Consider the following 20,164-nt stretch of genomic DNA (forward strand, 5'->3'; position numbering starts at 1 on the left):
TGCACGGCTGAAGCGCTCCACCCTCAAGGACTTACTGGAGAGCCGGGGCAGACCGGCCAGCAACCGTAAGAAGATGGACATGATCACAGAACTTGTCCAAATGGATGGAGCTGAAAGACCCAACATAACGGAAAGGCCCAGCGTAACAGACAGGACACCCGAAGAAGCAAGTTTTGATCGGGCTGTTAACACAAGACTGGCACACTATGGTCCTAACCCTCCACCGGAGACCATAAACCGAGTTATAGTGGCTGTGGATGCAAATTGGCTACGGCAAAGAGGTTCTGCAGCAGCAGAAGTCACAGCAGCACCAGCTGAAAGGAGACAAATACATTTTGCTGCTTTTAAGAACTTCATTGAAACTGAACGGGAGATTGATGGGTACCTTGCTGATTTTGAACAGCAATGTGCCCTACACCGGGTGCCCACAGAGGAATGGGTTACCATTTTGTCTGGGAAATTGTCCGGCCGGGCCAGTGAAGCGTTCAGGGCCATCCCAGACGAGGATATTATGAACTATGGACTAGTAAAAAAAGCACTTTTGGCCAGGTATGCCGTCACACCAGAGGCATACCGGAGGCGGTTTCGAGAGACGAGCAAGCAGACTGGAGACTCATATACCGAGTGGGCATGCCGCCTACACCGCACAGCATCCCACTGGGTCGATGGATGCCAAGCAGAATCCGGGGAAGAGGTGCTGCAGGTGTTCCTGCTGGAGCACTTCTTTGACAAACTGTCCCGGGAAGTCAGAGAGTGGGTCCGGGACAGAAACCCTTTCTCCTTGTCTGAAGCAGCTCGCCTGGCGGACGAATACACAGACGCTCGCAAACTGGACAACTCTGTGGTCAAGACAACAGCTCGGGTGGATTATCGATCAGCGGCACCCCCGCCGGCTATTGCCTACCAACCCCAGTCGTACCACCCTACAGCACCACCTCCAGCGGCCACTTATCCTCAGCAGACCAGGTTCAACTCACAACCCATCAAGTGTTTTGGGTGTAAACAGCTAGGACACAAAAAGTCAGACTGTCCCTCGAATCCAGCCAGGCAGTCACAGTCATGGAGACAGCCTGCAAGGGGGAACCCCCACACACCTATGCCGGCGGCCCAATGCGTTTTGGAGGAAGAACATTGGGGCGTCCTGCACGAGGCTGATCCAGTACAAGTAGCTAACCAGGACAACCGGCAGCAACACAGGCAGACTGTCTGGGTCAATGGAAAGGTAGCCAATGGGCTACGCGATACTGGGGCCACCATGACCCTGCTACAGAAGAACCTCATCCCAGAGAGCCAGCACACCGGAGACACGGTAGCCGTAAGAGTGGTGGGAGGCACCATCTTCCGTCTGCCCGTGTTCACTTGGATTGGGGGGTTGGTTCAGGACACGTGAAGGTAGGGGTGATGAAAGATTTGCCAGCAGATGTACTACTGGGGAATGATTTGGCCCCCCTTGTTTCTGCTTACACCCTGATGAAGCCAACCCAGTGACTACCCGTGCCCCAACACGTGTTGCTGGAACCAACTCGCTTGCTGCTGAGACCCGGGTAAGACTACCTTCCCCGACATGTACTGTAGATCCGGCACAATATCACAGTCTAAAATGGGAATGTGACAAGTTGGCCAGTGAGAATTCGGAGCTGCAACGACACTACGTCATGTATTATGAGATGTCCCGTGGCTTGAACATTGAAATGCACAAACAGGCTGAAATTGTCAAAAGATTAAATGGGATTTGCGCTCAGGTTGTGCCTTATCTCTCCCAAAAGCATCAGCAACAGGTTTTGGCAGCCATTGAGAGAGCAAAGCAAGTGACTGTTCCAGAACTGAATTCCATTATTCACCTTTACCATCAGCTACCGACCTGGTAAGCCAAATGGCAATGCTGATGGTTTATCCCGGCAAACAGACGTCATCCCGGCCTCCTAGTTCCGGACATCCCCAAGTTGACCAGAAAAGGATCAATGCCGGGTCTGTCAAGTGTTCCACAAGGAGGGAGCCATGTAACAGGAGTGACTTTTGGGCACAGATTGAGCCAGGAGATGGGGGACATTACTGATTGCAATATCTCAGATCCTGCAATATGAGCTAAGTGTTGGTTTATTCTATGACTCATCTCTCTCTGTGTAGACTGTTGACATGCTAATTGAGTCTGGTCCAGGATCTCTCAAGCTGTATGCGGAGACGGACCGTCTGTCTAAAGATGTGGATTGAGAAGAAATCATTGTGTGATGGTGTTTTGTTTGAATTCTGTTAATGAAGGAATGTGACTTCTCAGGTGCAGGTGAATGACATTGTTGGAGACGTAACGTCTGGGGGATAATTAACTCCTCTATGTAATTATCTAAAAGAATGTGATTGAAGCTCATCGTGTGATGTATGGGTGGGGTGTGGTTTTGTTCCTGGGATTACTGTAACCTGTTGTACTGTATAGAAGACTGAAAGTAACCATTAAAAAAGTGTTCATACATTTTGAAGCAGAGAATAGAGTGGTCAGTCTCCTTTTCTTGGGAATGGATATGGATCGTGCCTGCTGGTTTGTCTGTGTGTCAGATGAGCTGTCGTGGGTTGATGGAAGGTCGTAGACGGTGGTGACCATTACATATGGTTGTAAAGATTTTTGTGGATGGCTCCTACTCCATAATAATGTATGTTCACTCCTTTTTTGACCAGGTAGGATACTCTTTATGATATGTGGCTAAACAGAAGGCCCTCCTTTTATTGGTCACCAGTAGGAAAATGGCCTCTTTCATTGGTGTTCAGGTGGAGAGGTGCATCCCTTCATTAGGGGTCAATGAGAAAAATGCCCCCTTACAGACAGGTTAAAAAGATCTTGGCGCCAGTGGTCACATATTTGAGAGTGAAAAGTAGAGGCTCCACTGGTCTTACATTGCTTTCTATGCAGAGTGACATCAGCCCTGCAATTTTGCAGGTACATTCAGGTGGTAGATCGATCTGTCACTGCTCAAGGAACCCCTAGAAACCTCTGAAGGAACACTGGTTAAAGCGGGGGTTCGGCGGGATATCGTTTTTTTTTTTTGTGCAGTAATCCTCAGGGCTTACCTGTACTCCCGCACTACCAGGGTGTCCCACTCCTAGAGCCAGCGTAAGTGCTGTAATTCTAAAAAGAAGATTTTATATTCTCAGGCGATGGACGTTTCCATCTTACCTGTGGGCATTTTAAAGCCGACAGGGTCTTCTTCCGGGATACGGTGAATGCTCCCAGCATTCACCGCTCTATCCCGCGCATGTGCAGTGTTGACGGCGAACGTCGCCGTCAACACTACACTGATGCCATAAAGGCCGGCGTCACAAGCTCAGGCCTCGTTGTCCAGCGCGTCTCCGGAGGAGTGTAAGAAATAGATTGACAGGACGGGGGAGAATGGACTTGCACGCACATTCCCCGCGGGGGATTTTGAGTGACAGGACACAAACGGCTGCTGAAAAGAGGTAAGGAGGACTTAAAAAAAAAAAAAAAAAAAAAAAAAAATGGTGTGGTTACTGTCTATGCCTAGCAATAGCATAGACCTAATGTGTAAAATCAGGGTGAACCACCGCTTTAAGAAGATTTGGTCTACACCAAACCTTGGACCAGGCATGACAGCCTGCCCGCCCGTACCACGGCAACTCACGCCACTGATCCAGAGAAAACTGCAGAAACACTGGTCTACCCCCAAATAAAATAAAAAATAAAATAAAAAAAAGACTGCCATAATTTTCCAACAATTTAATGTGCAGTTCCTGGAAAATTCTTAATCTAGAGAAATGCAAACCCCGAACATTTAGAAAAAAAAAAAAAAAACAACCCCACCAACTACACCAAAGGGGGGAAAGAAAAGTTACATTTACCTGGAAGAGCAGTTAATCTCCACCCAGCCTATTTTCCAACATATATGAAGAAAGACTCCACCCACTAATGTCTGCCACCTGCAAGAAACAAATGACAATCATCTTCAGCTTATATTGTGATAAAGACAAGAAACATTAATGCAGGCAATGACACTTCAAACAATCAATGACTATTGTTTTTTTCACCTTTTAGAAGGAAAAAAGAAACATCGGTCACATTATGGCCCATACACGATTGGTTTTCCCGGCAGTAAAAAGTCCGCCTGGAAAACCGAGAACCTGCTCGGCAGCTCCCCCCCCCCCCTCCCAACACACGGCCGGTTTTCCTGGCAGGAAAACTGCCATGAGAGCTTTGGCTGGGAATCCCGGCCGTGTGTATGCTCCCTCGCAGTGTTTCCCATAGGAAAACTGCCAGGAAAAAGACCGCCGGGAATCCCAACAGGAAAAAAGAAAAAAACCACGTTCTAATTATTCCCACCGGGATTCCCAGCGGTTTTCCTGTCAGAAAACTGTCATGGAGCATACACGGCCAGTTTTCCCGGCCAAAAGCTGTCATGGTAGTCTTCCCAACGGGAAAACTGGTCATGTGTACGAGGCATTACTGTTGCTGAAAACCACATGGGCCTCATGGGCACAAATCACCTAATATGGGTGCTGAGATCTTGGCACGAAACAATTCTGCTACAGTTGAACCGTTTCAAATAACTGTTACATTTCCGGCAACAGGAGGGGCCATGAGCTCCGGCGAGGGACACAAGAAGAGGATCAGTCTGCTATGTGCAAAATCATTACAGGTAAGCAGGTAAGTAAAACAGGTTTTCTATTTAAAATAAAAAAGAGGAAGAAGACTTTACAATCACTTAAATATACCGTTGTAATAAAAAAAAAATCTGCCCACACATTTGTAGTTCTGTTCAGAGATTTGCACACCACTGTCACAAACCATAAGTAGGGTAACACAACCGTTTTCTGGCTGCTCACTGGACCATGAATGTATATCGCCACACTGCTTAGCAGCCTTCCTTTACTTCCTAAACAGGTGACTGGTGTCAGCGAGACCATAAATAAGAGGAGGTCTTCATACCTGGGACTGATATCACGACTCCCCTGACAGAGGTTCTCGCCCACACTTTCCAAGACTGGAAATTTGTATTAATTACATGCAGGGCAGCATGATGACTTAGTGGTTCGCATTTCTGGCTGCCTTGAAGCACTAGGCTCCACGGTTTTATATTTGGCCAGGATGCTATCTGTATGGAGTGTGTATGATTTTCCTGTATTTTGGTGGGTTTCTCCCACACTCCAAAACATGCTAGACGTTTAATTGGCTTCTGTCTATATTGGCCCTGGTATATGTAGAAATGGAAGGTAAAGACTGGGGATTGTAGGCTCCATGAGGAAAGGAACTGGTATGAATGTTGTAAAGCAGGGGTGCCCAACCGCTGGCCCCCTTATGTGGCCCGCCACCTCCTGATTTGGGATGGTGGGTTGGCAAGCCCAAATTGCATGTTCCCGACTCACCATCCCAGAGCATCAGTGTGAAGAACGGAGCCGGATGGTATAGGAAGCATGAGGATGGAGTAGAGAGCAGAGCACATGCTTCCCGCATAGCCGGCTGCTGTAATAGATAGAGCGATACCCGCCCTGGGGTAGAGCTGCACAATTACTCGTTAAAATAATCGTGATCTCAATTCAACTCCCCCTGACGATCTCTAATGCAGAGTTTGCAGATTCTTTCATATTTAACAAGTGGAGAGACTATCTGCTCACTCAGCTTTTAAAAGAAAACGTCCAGGCAGTCTGCCAAGTTCTTAACAGGAAACATTGTAACCAACGCTTTGTTCTTAGATCAAAGGGAAAATCGGTGTGTGTGTAAAAAAAAAACAATCAGGGTAGTCTGCCAAGTTTGTAACATGAAACACAAAGGGCCCTTTCACACGGGGCGGATCAGTAATGATCTGCCTCCGTGTGTCCGTACAGCTCAGCGGGGATCGCTCCGTAGATCCCTGCTGAGCCGTCGGATGACAGGGCGGTCCCCGCACACTGTGCAGGGACCGCCCTATCTTTTCTCCGCTCTCCCCTATGGGGGGGATCGGATGAACACGGACCGTGTGTCCGTGTTCATCCGATCCGCAGACGGAAGAAAAAAAAATAGGACATTCTTCCGTCCGCAAAATCAAATCTTTGCGGAGGCGGGTGATTACGGGTGTCAGCGGATGTTTATCCGCTGACACCCGCAATCACATAGGGACCAATATATGTCCCTTTTTCATCCGCAAACGGATGGATGAAAAAGCGGACATACAGTCCGCACGTCTGAAAGGGCCCTAACTACATTCCTTCTTAGAGCAAACTTCTGTGTGTAAATGCAGGAGGTTTAACCACTTAAAGTCCAAATCTTTTTGTTGACACTTGTTTAAGTTAAAATCAATGGGCCATATTCTCAAACAAGTTACGTAGGCGTATCAACAGATACGCCTACGTAAGTCCGTTTCCTATGTTTAAGTGTATTCTCAAACTGAGATACACTTAAACATGCCTAAGATACAACAGCCTGCGCCGTTGTATCTTAGGCTGCAATATTTACGCTGACCGCTAGGTGGCGGTCAGCGTAGAATATGCAAATGACTAGTCACGCCGATTCTCGAACGTACGCTTGCCCGCCGTAGTGTTTTAACGTCGTTTCCGTAAGCGATACGCGGCGTAAAGATAAAGATGCCCCCTAGGTGGCGTACTCAATGTTAAGTATGGCCGTCGATCCCGCGTCGAAATTTCAAAATTGAACGTCGTTTACGTAAGTCGTCCGTGAATGGCGCTGGACGCCATTTACGTTACAGTCAAAACAAATGACGTCCGTGAGACGTCATTTAGCGCAATGCAAGTCGGGTAATTTACCCGACGGAGCATGCGCATTACGATCGGCGCGGGAGCGCGCCTAATTTAAATGATCCACGCCCCCTGCCTGGATCATTTGAATTAGGATGGCTTACACGGGTGGACTTTACGCGATGCCGCCGCAAGTTCACAGGTAAGTGGTTTGGGAATCCGGCACTTGCCACTTAAACTTGCGGCGGCGTAACGTAAAGTACATACGTTCCGCCGCCTGAAATGTTTGAGAATATGGCCCAATATGTTTTGCTAGAAAAATTAATTGTAACCCCCCAAAACATATATATTTTAGCAGAGACCCTAGGGAATAAAATGGCAATTGATGCAATATTTTATGTCACACTATATTTGCCCAGCGGTCTTTCAAATGCAATTTTTTGGGAAAAAATACGCTTCAATGAATAAAAAGAAAAACCAAAACGGTAAAGTTAGCCCAATGTTTTAATGTGAAAGATGATGTTACTCTGCGAGAATCGTGATCTATCTTCAAAGCAAAAAAATAGTGATTCTCATTTTAGCCAGAATTGTGCAGCTCTACCCTGGGGGACAGCCAGCAGTACCTGCCAGTCATACCCGCCCTATTGGACAGCCAGCAGTACCCGCCAGTCATACCCGCCCTAGGGGACAGCCAGCAGTACCCGCCAGTCATACCCTCCCTGGGGGACTGCCAGCCGTACCCGCCAGTCATACCCGCCCTGGGGGACTGCCAGCAGTACCCGCCAGTCATAACCACCTTGGGGGACAACCAGCAGCCACCAGTCATATCCGCCGGAGAGACAGGAGCAGCCACATTTGCCTGAGGGACACAGCAGCAGCCGCCAGCCATACCCTCCTGAAGGACAGCAGCCGCCGCCATCGCCAGCCATGTCCTCCTGAGGGACAGCATCGGTCAGCCATACCTGCCCTGGGAGACAGCAGTAGCCGCTAACCATAACTGCAGCGGGGGGACAGCAGCAGCTGCCGCCAGCCATACCTGCAGGAATCATGAGAAAGAATCGAAGACTGAGGTCAGTTTAAAAAAAAATCAAACAGCAATGGACCCGTTCTCTACAGTGGTACACTAGCTACACTGGGCTGCTTTCAAACTGATCCGCAGCTGCAGAGCAGTGCAACTGCGGGTTCCGTGCACCGAGTCAGACTTCGGTTATTACCTGCAGGTTTGGTGAACTTTCAGAAAGTGCACCACGCCTGCAAGACATAATAAAATTATATGGCAAAGTGCAGCTAACCCGCATGAAAACCACAGGTACACTGCCCTGAACCTGCACCACGTGTAAACCACAGCAAATTCGTGTGAAAGCAGCCTTAGGCCCCTTTCACATGATCAGTCCAATTGGGTCCGCCTGTCTTTTTCAGGCAGACCCAGACCTAATAGGACCCACCATTCACCTCTATGGAGCGGCAGATGTAAACAGATTTGTGTCTGTTTACACCCGCCTACCTCTAATCCGATTTGCAAAAAAAAAACAGAAGGGCATCTGTCCCCTTCTGTCTGGGCGGACAGGATTGGAGGCCCATAAAGTGGAGCGTGCTGTGTCCCCGTCTGCTCTGTGTATACATACAAAGTGGAAATGGACCGGTCATCTGCCCGCTTCACTCATTGTGGCCTGCGACCGATTACCAAGTTGCTTAAGTGGCCCTCTCTCTTCAAAAGGTTGGGCACCCCTGTTGTAAAGCATTGCATAAATTGCACTATATACAGTAAATACACAAGTATATGGGACAACCCCACTAAAGCTTTTCTATGTAATTAAGATATTATAGGGCATTTTGGGAAACATTTGTTATCGTATTCATTCTACCAACTAGTAAAGCTAAGTTAATTAAAAATGGACATGGTATGCAAACGACACATTTTTTTGTTTTTGTTTTTTCTTTCTATTTACTTCTGCTTATGTGACACCAAATAATGATCCAACAGACAAAAGTATTACAGAATGATTTCCAATTTCCATCATTAAATATACCCACGTGTATATATTATACTTACCCTTGAAAAAGGGTAGGATAGGTGAATTTCAGAATAGACAGAACATACTGGAAAACAAAGACCATGTTAATTGGACAGACATCAATTAAGTTAAAACATAAAAATGCTAGGACTTGCTCACAACAATACATTGGGTTACATAGACCTATTTTCTACTATTAGGGATTCAGAGGCATGCCAAAGCTAAAACAAGGCTCTATGGGCCAGATTCACATACAGTTAGATAGGCGCAGCGAATCAGAGATACGCTACGCCGCTGTAACTTACTTTTGAATTCTTTGAATCCACAAAGAATTTGCGCCGTAAGTTACGGAGGCGTAGTGTATCTCTTAGCGCGTAATTCAAATCGGCGGGTAGGGGGCGTGATTCATTTAAATGAAGCGCGTCCCCGCGCCGAATGAACTGCGCATGCTCCGTTTCAAAATTTCCCACCTTGCATTGCGCTAAATGACGTCGCAACTACGTCATTTTTTTAACTTAGACGTGAATTACGTCCATCCCTATTCACGGACGACTTACGCAAAAAAAAAATTCGAATTTCGACACGGGAACGACGGCCATACTTAAGCAAGTCTATCTATACGCCGCAAAATAGCAGCTTTAACTATACGCCGGAAAAAGCCAACTAGAGACGGCGTAAGAGAAAGCAACGGCCGCGCGTACGTTCGTGGATCGTCGGAAATGGCTAATTAGCATACCCGAGGCGGAAAACAACGCGAACTCCACCCAGCGGACGCCGAAGTATTGCACCTACGATCCGAAGGCGTACGCCTGTCGGATCAAACCCAGATGCCGTCGTATCTTGGTTTGAGGATTCAAACTAAAGATACGACGCGGGAAATTTGGAAGTACGCCGGCGTACCAGTATATACGCCGGCGTACTCTCACTGTGGATCTGCCCCTATGTGTGTAAATACACTTCTCCACACAGAGTACTCAGTAATGGTGGTCATAGATGCTTCGATTTCTTTAAAAAGTTTAAAAGATCTCTATTCAATTACCCATTTGATCAATATGCCACATATTGGGAAGTAGATTTCAACTTATTTTAGTTAAACTCAATCTAAATGGAGTTGAAAGGGATTTAGAAGGGCAGGTATGGCTATTCAGTTGGTCTCTGGTTTAATTGTTTTGATCAAATTGAATATGGATTTTATAATAAAATCAAAGTGTGTTTGACCACCCGAAGATTTGCAAAGCTATGCTAAAGCGGCTCAACTTAATTAAGCTTTAATTATAATTCAGAGGAGTTTGAAGAACACACAGTCTAAGACAATAAAGAAAGCTAGCCACTAAAACATTGATATTAAAACGTGTGATCCCGGTGTGAACCGGCCCTTTCACACTGAGGAGTTTTTCAGGCGGTACATCGCTAAAAATAGCGCCTAAATACCACCTGAAAAACTCCTGCCCAGCCTTCTCAATGTAAACAAAGCCCTCACACTGAGGCGATGCGCTGGCGAGAGAAAAAAAAATCTCCTGCAAGCAGCATCTTTGGAGCGGTGAGAGGAGCGGTGTGTATACCGCTCCTTCACATTTAAAACAATGAGAAACCGCAGTAATACCGCCCGCAATGCGCCTCTGCAGAGGGTATTACCCTTTATCGGCCGCTAGCAGGGGTTAATACCGCACCGCTAGCGGCCAAATCCCGCGGCAATTCCGCCGGTATAGCGCCGCTATTTTTAGCGGTGCTATAAAGCCAACCACGCCTCCCGCCCCAGTATGAAAGGGGCCTAAGGGAAGTTTGGTCCAAATACTATTTTTAGGTTTAGTAATAAGAGGGTCCTGGTTATTTTGAATACATCGCTGAAGGGGTTGTTGCACAACACCACCTAAATATCTGAAAGTGTTAACTACCTTAAGGCTGCATTCACACCTGAGCGTTTTGTCGCCTGAAGCGCGACGCCCCAAAACGCTAGAGGGGAAAAAATACATTATTCTTTATGGAGATGGTTCACATCTCCACTACAAAACGCCCGACGCCGAACGCCTGAAGCCCAAACAAGTTCTGGACCCTTTTTTGTCGCTCGAATTTGGGCGTTTTACATTGGTGACCCTAGACCTGTAAAAAAATCGCGGTAAAAAAAAGCTGTGTTTTGTTGCGGCAAAAAACGCTGCAAAACGCTACGCTCAGGTGTGAATGCAGCCTAAGTGGGCACAAAATTGGTGTGTGAGTAACGCCAGGCGTAGACAAATATGCAGCCTCTCTGCGCCTGGTCCTCAGCGCAGAGGGCCCGCATATTTGTGTAAATTGCTACCCAAACACCTGTCCCGAAACACTACACATTCAACCAAATGGGGAAGCACTGCAAAAGACCTGCAACCACATGGCATGCACATAGTTGCAGTACAATTGTTGGCAAAAATAAGGTTAAAACATCACCACATCGCTTCCTCACTGCCTGTCAGCTTCTGAAGCGTGATCAAAGTGCAGATTGGGCTTCAGAGGAAAGGGAGATTGGGGCCTCATGCACACAGGATGTTTTGCAAACCCTCTAAGGGCCCATACACACGATCTGACTTTTTGATAACAATTGTCCAACGCAGTGTTTCCCAACTCCAGTCCTCAAGGCACACCAACAAGTCATGTTTTCAGGATTACCCTCAGATGAAACGGCTGTGGTAATTACTAAGGCAGTGAAACTGATCAAATCACCTGTGCAAAATAATGGAAAGCCTGAAAACATGACCTGTTGGTGTGCCTTGAGGACTGGAGTTGGGAAACACTGGTCCAACGGACCTGTTTTAAATCGGACAATCCGACCGTGTGTACACTCCATCGAACAAACTTTTTCGCTTTTTTAAATCGGACAAATGTTTGCTTTGAGAACAGACAAACTTTGCGGCAACAATTTCCTACATTGGTTAATCTGATCGCATTTACACAAGTCCATCGGACTAAAGTCCAAACACGCATGCTCAGAACCAATGCTAAAGATCAGACAACAATTGCAGAAGTTGCCCAAAGGGTGGCGATAAAGAGCAGCAAAATCCACAGAAAAGTCAGTTAGAAGTCCGATTGTGTGTATGAGGCTTAGGAAGCCTTTTCTCCTGGCAGCATAAATTTATTCTGGCCATTAAAATAATTAACGTGCCTAGGGTTTTGGCGCATTTAGCAGTGTCGATCCTTTTATTTTCTGCAAAAACTCTGCTGCCCTTGGATGCACTGGCAGTGGGGTCCCTGAAGACAGTGGGACCATTCAGAAAGTGCAGCGAGACTCGTAACTGCACAGAAGGAAACAAGGCTTCACTTCCAGTTTCCCTAAGACCCCTTTCACACTGAGGCGTCCGCGGCGGTAAAGCGCCGCTATTTTTAGTGGCGATTTACCATCATTTTTGTGGAGGTATTTCAGCCACTAGCGGGGCGCTTTTAACCCCCGCTAGCAGCTGAAAAAGGGTTAAAACCACCCTGCAAAGCGCCACTGCTGCGACAGGGACACAGAGATCCACGTCCTGTCAGGGAGAGGAAACCGATGGTGTGTCCCTTGTATATAGGGATAACCATCGGTCACCTCCCCCAGTCAGTCCCCTCCCCCCACAGTAAAAATCATTTAGCAGGACACACATTAACCCCTTCCTCGCCCCCTAGTGTTAACCCCTTCCCTGCCAGTCACATTTATACAGTAATCAGTGCATATTTATAGCACTGTTCGCTGTATAAATGTGAATGGTTCCAAAAATGTGTCAAAAGTGTCCGATGTGTCTGCCGTTATATCGCCGCCATTACTAGTAAAAAAAAGTCATAATTCTATCCTCTATTATTTTGTAGGCGCTATAACGTTTGCGCAAACCAATCACTATATGCTTATTACGATTTTTATTTTTACCAAAAATATATAGAAGAATATGTATCGGCCTAGACCGAGAAAATATTTATTATAGCAAAAAAAATAAAAATTTAGTTATTTTTTTTTAAAAATGTCGCTCTATTTTTGTTTATATCGCAAAAAATTCAAACCGCATAGGTGATCAAATACCACCAAAAGAAAGCTCTATTTGTGGGAAAAAAAGGACTTCAATTTTGTTTGGGAGCCACGTCGCACGACCGCGCAATTGTCATTCAAAGCGTGACAGTGCTGAAAGCTGAAATTTCGCCTGGGCAGGAAGGGGGTATATGTGCCCAGTAAGAAAGTAGTTAAGCTAGTGCATTGTTGGTTCACTTACCTTTACCTTCGATTTATTTCCCTTCTAAATGTTTTTTTTCTTTGTCTGAATTTCTCACTTCATGTTCCTCCTCAGTAAGCTGTTCTGACTGACTTTCCACCACTCAGATGATGGGGGCAAGCTTACTGAGGAGAAACAAGAAGTTAGAAATTCAGACAAAAAAAAAAAAAAAACATTTAAAAGTGAAATCGAAGGAAAAGGTAAGTGAACCAACAATGCACTACCTTAAAGGAACCCATTTAGTAAATATAAAAAAACAAACCTTTACAACCCCCTTTAAAAGCGCAGCAAAACTAGAGTTTTTAACACTTTTTGGGGTTAAAAGCGCCCCATTAGAGGCCGAAAAGCAGTGCAAAAGCGCCACTAAAACGAGTAGCGCTTTAGCGCTAACGGATCGCCCTTTCAGTGTGAAAAGTCAGCAGCTATAGGATTCAGTGTGAAAAGTCAGCAGCTATAGGATTTCTAGCTGCTGACTTATTTTATTTATTTAACAGGCTGAAACTTCGCTTGTTGATGTTTCTGCAAAACACATAGGTGTGACCCTAGTCAAATTCACCTGGATACACAAAGTATTTGCTAGATGTACAGTATTACTAAAACATGTCAATGCCGCAAAAATGTGTTCAGGCATTAGCATTTGTTTTACCTTCCATCATGAAGGGGGTAAAGGAGCTCTGTGAATTACGTGTAATGCTTTACCAGGTCTTGTTTACAGCATTGTACTGTAAAATGCCATAGAAAAGCCTTTTCCAGTTTAAACTAACACAGTGGACTAAGATGGCTCCAATTTTCATTACGACATCGTTGAGTCGTGTTGTGCAGCTGGATCAGTGTTAGTTAAGAAAATATTGTCTACATAAAAGTCATGTGTATTCTTCCTTCAATACACACCTAAGAATTGGAAAGAGGGAAAACGTTACATTTTTATTTTTGGTTTTAAAGTGATACTAAAGTCTCTTTTTTGTTAAAAAATAAACAGAAATGTTATACTTACCTGCTCTATGCAGTATATTTGCACAGGGCAGCCCAGATCCTCCTCTTCTCTGGTCCCTTGCCAGCGCTCCGGGCCCCTCCCTCCTGCTGAGTACCCCCAGAGCAAGCAGTTTGTTATGGGGGCACCCGAGCCGCTGCTGCTGTGTGTGCCAATTTAGACATGGGCTGATGTAACCACGGCGCATGTGCACATTGTAAGAGGTATCGCTTGATGGGAGATACCATTTCAAAGGCACAATTCATTTCAAAGGCACAATTTAAACATATACAAACAGCGGGGGGGGGGGGGACCATAGATGGGGCAAGTGAATTATAATTCATGTATTACATGAGGTGGGACATTAATAATAGTTCATATTGCAGGATTTTGAGATACTGCAAGATGTTGGTTAATTGTGACCCAACCAGTCAATAGTGACTCATTCTATGATTAGCCGTGACTAGTGACATGCTAATTGAGTCAGGGCCTGGAAGACATTTCATTGTCCTTGTGTAAAGGTGTTAATCCAGGTCTGCTCCCAGACCTCTAATTATGTATGCTAAATACTGTTTATGTGTGGAATGTACTTGTCGGAGACAGAACGTCTGTCTAGGGATGTGGATTGGGAAGAGATCATTGTGTGTGATGGTGTTTTGTTTGTTATGCTGTTAATGAAAGAATGTTTAGTAATTAGCCTTGGTGTGTGATTAGGGGGGTGGAAATTTCATTGTTCCTTTGAATACTATCACATGATTGTAACTGCATAAAAAGCTGAGAAGAGAACCATTAAAGTTGTCATTACATTTAGAACAAGTACAGAGCTGTGTCTCGTCTTGATTCTGGGAAAATTGGATGCCTGCTGATTTGTCTGTGTCAGATGAGCTGTCGTGGATGGGATGGAAAGTCGTAAACGGTGGTGACCGTTACAGATGGCAACCCCCTTTTTTTTGTAAGGGGCCCGTATGGAAACTACCCTTTTTAAAAAAAAATATGTTTATACATTATATATATTTTTTTATCTTTATTAAAGGGCCCAGAGGTCCAAAGGGCCCCGGATGGCTACCCCCCTTTTTTTTATATATATATGTAGCACTTACCCCCGAAGGAGCTGCTGGCTTGTTTTGGGTGGCATTTACCTCTGTTTCTCCGCCGTCTAGGGTACTTCATGAGAGTTGTAGTAAATGGAATGTCCACACAACAGGTGTCTTTTCTGTGCTTTTATTACCCAGCCGGGTAAAAACAGTAGAACTTGGTGAAGCGATAGCAGAAATGGAGAACAACAGATTCAGGTGTATGTAGATGGGAAACAGTCCCGCTTTCAACAACAATTTCTACTTCACCACTCTAACCAGAGTGGGTATAGCGCATCTGGACAGGCCTCTCTCACCAGCCTGGCAGCCAGAATGTCACTCGAACTTGGGGTTAAGTCTCTGCCACAGACCCTCCCAATGGTTGAAAATAATGGAGACAATAGTGGTCCGGAATCCTCCTTAACAGATTCAGCACCCGGATCTCCTTCAGGTAGTTTTGGTTAGGTTACCGACTGATAGGCGACCAACGTCCAGCCTCTCAGTACCCGGTTTCCCTGGTCCCCGATGGATGGTCAGGCCCCTCTTGAACACCAGCCGCTCTTGGCACTCCTCAGGCAGACTCTCCACTGGACAGCTTCCTCACACAGGATGGACAGCTCAGGACCTTCACCAGATTGGGGACCCAGCCAATCACTGGGCCCCAGCAGCAGATTAAATGCTCCGGGCCAACATGGTCCTGGAAACAGGAACACTGCGTAGCACGCACACCCCAGAAGGCTATTTGCCGGGATGGCGTCTGTCCCATAAATACATAAAGCATCCAAACCCTTGACTCCACTGCTGCCACCCGTCGGCCTGGGGTGTGATCAGCACCCCAGAAACGACAGAATGAACCCACAGCACAGCCAAACCTGGGACAGAGGCTCCAAATTTGAACAGATTAACCTGGTCAGAGTCACTTAACTCTCTGACCCCCTCTAAATTTACACTAGCACCGGTTCTGAAAAGTAACCAGGCGCCACATACAAAATATATATATATATATATATATATATTCACTTCTTAATTCGCGGCAGCCCCCTCGCTTCTCAATTTGAGGGGGCAGCACCCCCCCCCCCCCCCCCCTGGTTCTCTGCTCCAGGAGGCCCATGCCTGAAGCTGTGTAAGGGGCCCCATAATTCCTGATTGCAGCCCTGGAACTACAGTCTCCCCCCGCTGTTTGTATAGGTTTCAATTGTCCCCGTGAAATGGTATCTCCCATCGAGAGATACCTCCTACGATGTGCGCTTACGTCACTCCAGCTGATCGGCAACTTCTCGACAGAACACCAGCACCATGTTAGGTTATATCATCCGCACTGTACTTCCGCCCTTTCTTCTTGTCCTGTGTAATCTCGCACATGCGCAGTCATTTTTAGCAAGAACGTCTGAAGGAGACTAAAATCTTGCGGGATCCCCGTGCAGTGCCATAGCGAGAGGATATGAAGGAGACACGGCATGTAATGAAAAGACTGATGGGACACAACGTGCGTTCTGTGAGCAGGGGGAAATGTGTGCATGGGCCAGTGACATCATAAAAACAATCACGTTGGATTACAAGAAAACAGAGAAGGTTAGGTTGAATGCACACACAGCGAACAGAAAATGTGTTTCTTAATGATTTATATGGGGAAGTTTCATCGGGGAGACTTTCCTACCACTTTAAATGTAACTGGGGAACATTGATGGGTTTAGTTCCATGCCTAGAGTTTAGCTTTAAATCCCAGAGCTGACCAAGATTTTTTTTTTTTTTTTTAAAGTTCTCAAGCTATTCAGCTAAAATTGCACATTTGACAGTTCCAAATCGTATGACAAGTTGAACCCTTTTTTCAGCAATGGAACATTCATATTGTTGCGACTCTGAAAAAGGTTCCTGCACTACTTTTCTGCAATTTCACTGCGACTTGCATTGACTTCTGTTAAACTGAGTCGCACATCACAATGATATCCCCAATCAAAATCGCACTGATCTGCAGTTTGAAATTGAGCTTCAGTAGCGCGATTTTAAAGCCACGCTGGTGTGAAAAAAGACTTTACTTTACATCACTGAGCATGTGCGAGATCTGCAAGGCTGAAATCCAGGAAGTCATACAGTCTGGCTTCATGATGCCCACACTTAAGATGGCCACGGTCTATTTCTAGATTATAAACTAACTAAATGCTCTAACAACCTAACAAAACAGACCGTAGTTTACAGACTAACTTTACTAGACTACATTAAGCTTGTGTATTACAGGGGTGTTTATATTTAAAAAGTAAAATTGTGGGTGGAACTCCCCTTTAACCACTTCCAGACCTGCGCACGACGATGTACGTCCTATTTTTAAAGATTGATATCTCGGTAACGGCAGCAGCTGCTGCCACAATCGAGGTATCAATCTTTAGTGTGCGCGGTCTGGAATCCGATAATGGCGGTCTCCGCGGCGGATTCACCGCGAGATCGCCGTTATCGGTGGCGGGAGAGGGGCCCCCCCTCCCGCTGCTCTACCGCGCCCTTCGCCGCTTACCGGAGCCGTCGGTAGCGGCGGAGGCGATCGGGTGCTGTCGGCTGGTGAGCGGGGACGAGACTGAAGGAAAAATCTCCTTCGCCCGTCCCCATAGCTTGGCTGGGCGGAAGTGACGTCAAAACGTCAGTCCCGCCCAGCCTCTTAAAGAGACAAATTTTTTTTTTGGTCATTTGAAAAAATGACAATTTTTTTTTTTTGCATTTAAGCCCAAATATGAGATCTGAGGTCTTTTTGACCCCAGATCTCATATTTAAGAGGACCTGTCATGTTTTTTTTCTATTACAAGGGATGTTTACATTCCTTGTAATAGGAATAAAAGTGATCAAATTATTATTATTTTTTTTTCAGTGTAAAAAATAATAAAATAAATAAAAATAAATAAGAAAACCCCAAAAAAAAATTTTAAAGCGCCCCGTCCCGATGAGCTCGCGCGCAGAAGCGAACGCATACGCGAGTAGCGCCCGCATATGAAAACGGTGTTCAAATCACACAAGTGAGGTATCGCCGCGATCGTTAGAGCGAGAGCAATAATTATAGCCCTAGAGCTACTCTGTAGCTCAAAAAATGCAATCTCTAGAATTTTTTAAACATCGCCTATCGAGATTTTTAAGGGTAAAAGTTTGACGCCATGCCACGAGCGGGCGCAATTTTTAAGCGTGACATGTTGGGCATCATTTTACTCGGCGTAACATTATCTTTCACAATATATAAAAAAATTGGGCCAAATTTATTGTTGTCTTATTTTTTAATTCAAAAAAGTGAATTTTTTCCAAAAAAAGTGCGCTTGTAAGACCACTGCGCAAATACGGTGTGACAAAAAGTATTGGAATGACCACTATTTTATTCTCTAGGGTGTTAGAAAAAAAAATATATAATGTTTGGGGGTTTTAAGTAATTTTCTAGCAGAAAAAACTGTTTTAGTCTTGCAAACACCGAATCTGAAAAACACCTAAGGTCTGGAAGTGGTTAAGGTAAAATAGTTAGAATGTTTTTTTGTTGTGAACAGAATGTGGAAGGGTTAGAACCATTAGGGGAAATCACCCAAATAGAACCCGACTCACAATAGGAAGTTAGAGGAAATTTCCCCCAAAAAAGGGGAAATTCCATCTTTAAATGCTGTTGTTGGAACATTTTCCATTCAGGAGATTTTCCCTTCTCTCCTCCCAATGACAATTATAACATTTGGGAGTTTCGGTCACATAACCAGCAATAAAAGTCTGACTTTATTTCTAACCCTTTCCTGTGCTCTATGTAATGCATGCTGGCCTGTGCATTTCACACTTCTGACTCCTACACTCTGTGCATTAACCACTTCAGCTCCGGAAGGTTTTACCCCATTCATGACCAGGCCATTTTTTGCTATTTAGCACTGTGCTACTTTAACTGGCAATTGCGTGGTCCTACAACACTGTAACAAAACAAAATTCATATCATTATTTTTTCACACAAATAGAGCTTTCTTTGGCTGGTATTTGATCACAACCAAGTTATTTTTTATTATATGAAAAAAATAAAAAATAATACGTAACAAAACAAAAAAATAAAAATCTAAATTTCATCATAAATTTAGGCCCAAATGTATACTGCTGCATGACTTTGGTAAATAATAAGTGTATATTAATTGGTTTCTGTGAAAGTTATAGCGTCTACAAACTATGGTATAGATACTGGAATTAAGAAAAAACAAAAAAATTTGTACTGTTAATGTTGGCGATTAATGACTTATAATGGGACTGTAATAGTGCGGCGAACAATCTGACACTAACTGACGCTGGGTGGGAACTGATTACATTTATTTATTTATGAAGCTGCACTAGATCACTTTATGTGTGGACTGTTGTTGTTTTTTTTATTTACCTAAATATGTGTTTATGTATTTTTCAACATATCCAAGTTGTATAGAAATTTTATAGCACAAGAGTTTATGATTTGAATGATTGATATTGGATTGTCCACTATTGGGCAGCACTATCACAACTTTGTTTTTTACCAACTGACAAAATGACACGGACATTTCCAGTGACGCGAATACAGTGATCACTGCTAATAATATACATGTCACTGTACTGACGACACGGCTAGGAAGGTGTTAACATTCAGGGGCATTCAAAGGGGTTAACTGTGTTCCTAACAATGTTTACTGTGCGCTGTTTTCAATAAGCAGTGTGACAATTTTCACTCCCTGCCATTTGTTCAGTGGGTGGCAGCCATAAATCATTGGCTGACAACAGCTGATCGGCAAGTGCTGGGGCACAGCTGGGACAAAAGAGCCGGTGTCTTGTAGATCTAGTTCCCCTATCAAGATGGTTCCCTGCCTGACTGCGCAAGCGCAGACGAAGCCCACAGAAATCTCCGAACCTCGGCCGGCATCCAGGCTCATTTCTTAACATCCCTGTGGATTAAAGGATGTTTAAAAAAGAGCCAGGAGGCCAAGCGAGCATAGCGGGTCCTCTGAGCGAAGCAAGGACGTGAGGCCGACTGGCCACTTACCGCAAATTCCACGTCGCCCTGGAGGTTCGTGATTTCGCCTGCGCAGTCAAGACGGGAACCATATTGTCAGATCACGTACATGTATATGTGCAGTAGGAGGCTGCCAAGTGGTTAGGCACCCCTGACTTTTGAACTCCAGTATGTACACTACATACTGCTGACCCCTGCACATTATGTACTCCCCGGACGCCTACACTTTCTGCATTAAGCACATCTGAACCTTTGCACTCTGTGTG

General features: G+C 45.2%; 1 protein-coding gene across 1 annotated transcript in view; it reads right to left on the reverse strand.

The window, feature by feature from the left end:
- TMEM241 (transmembrane protein 241) overlaps nt 1-20,164 on the reverse strand; it is a 179,371-nt gene that overhangs the window by 150,036 nt on the left and 9,171 nt on the right. The window contains exons 2-3 of the mRNA XM_040354068.1: nt 8,726-8,772; nt 3,847-3,924 (exon numbers count right to left, since the gene is read on the reverse strand). Of these exons, the coding sequence (XP_040210002.1) occupies nt 3,847-3,924; nt 8,726-8,772 (125 nt within the window). The remainder of the gene's footprint in view (nt 1-3,846; nt 3,925-8,725; nt 8,773-20,164) is intronic.

The sequence above is a fragment of the Rana temporaria genome, chromosome 5 (genome assembly GCF_905171775.1).
Source record: "Rana temporaria chromosome 5, aRanTem1.1, whole genome shotgun sequence".
Taxonomy (NCBI): Eukaryota; Metazoa; Chordata; class Amphibia; order Anura; family Ranidae; genus Rana; species Rana temporaria.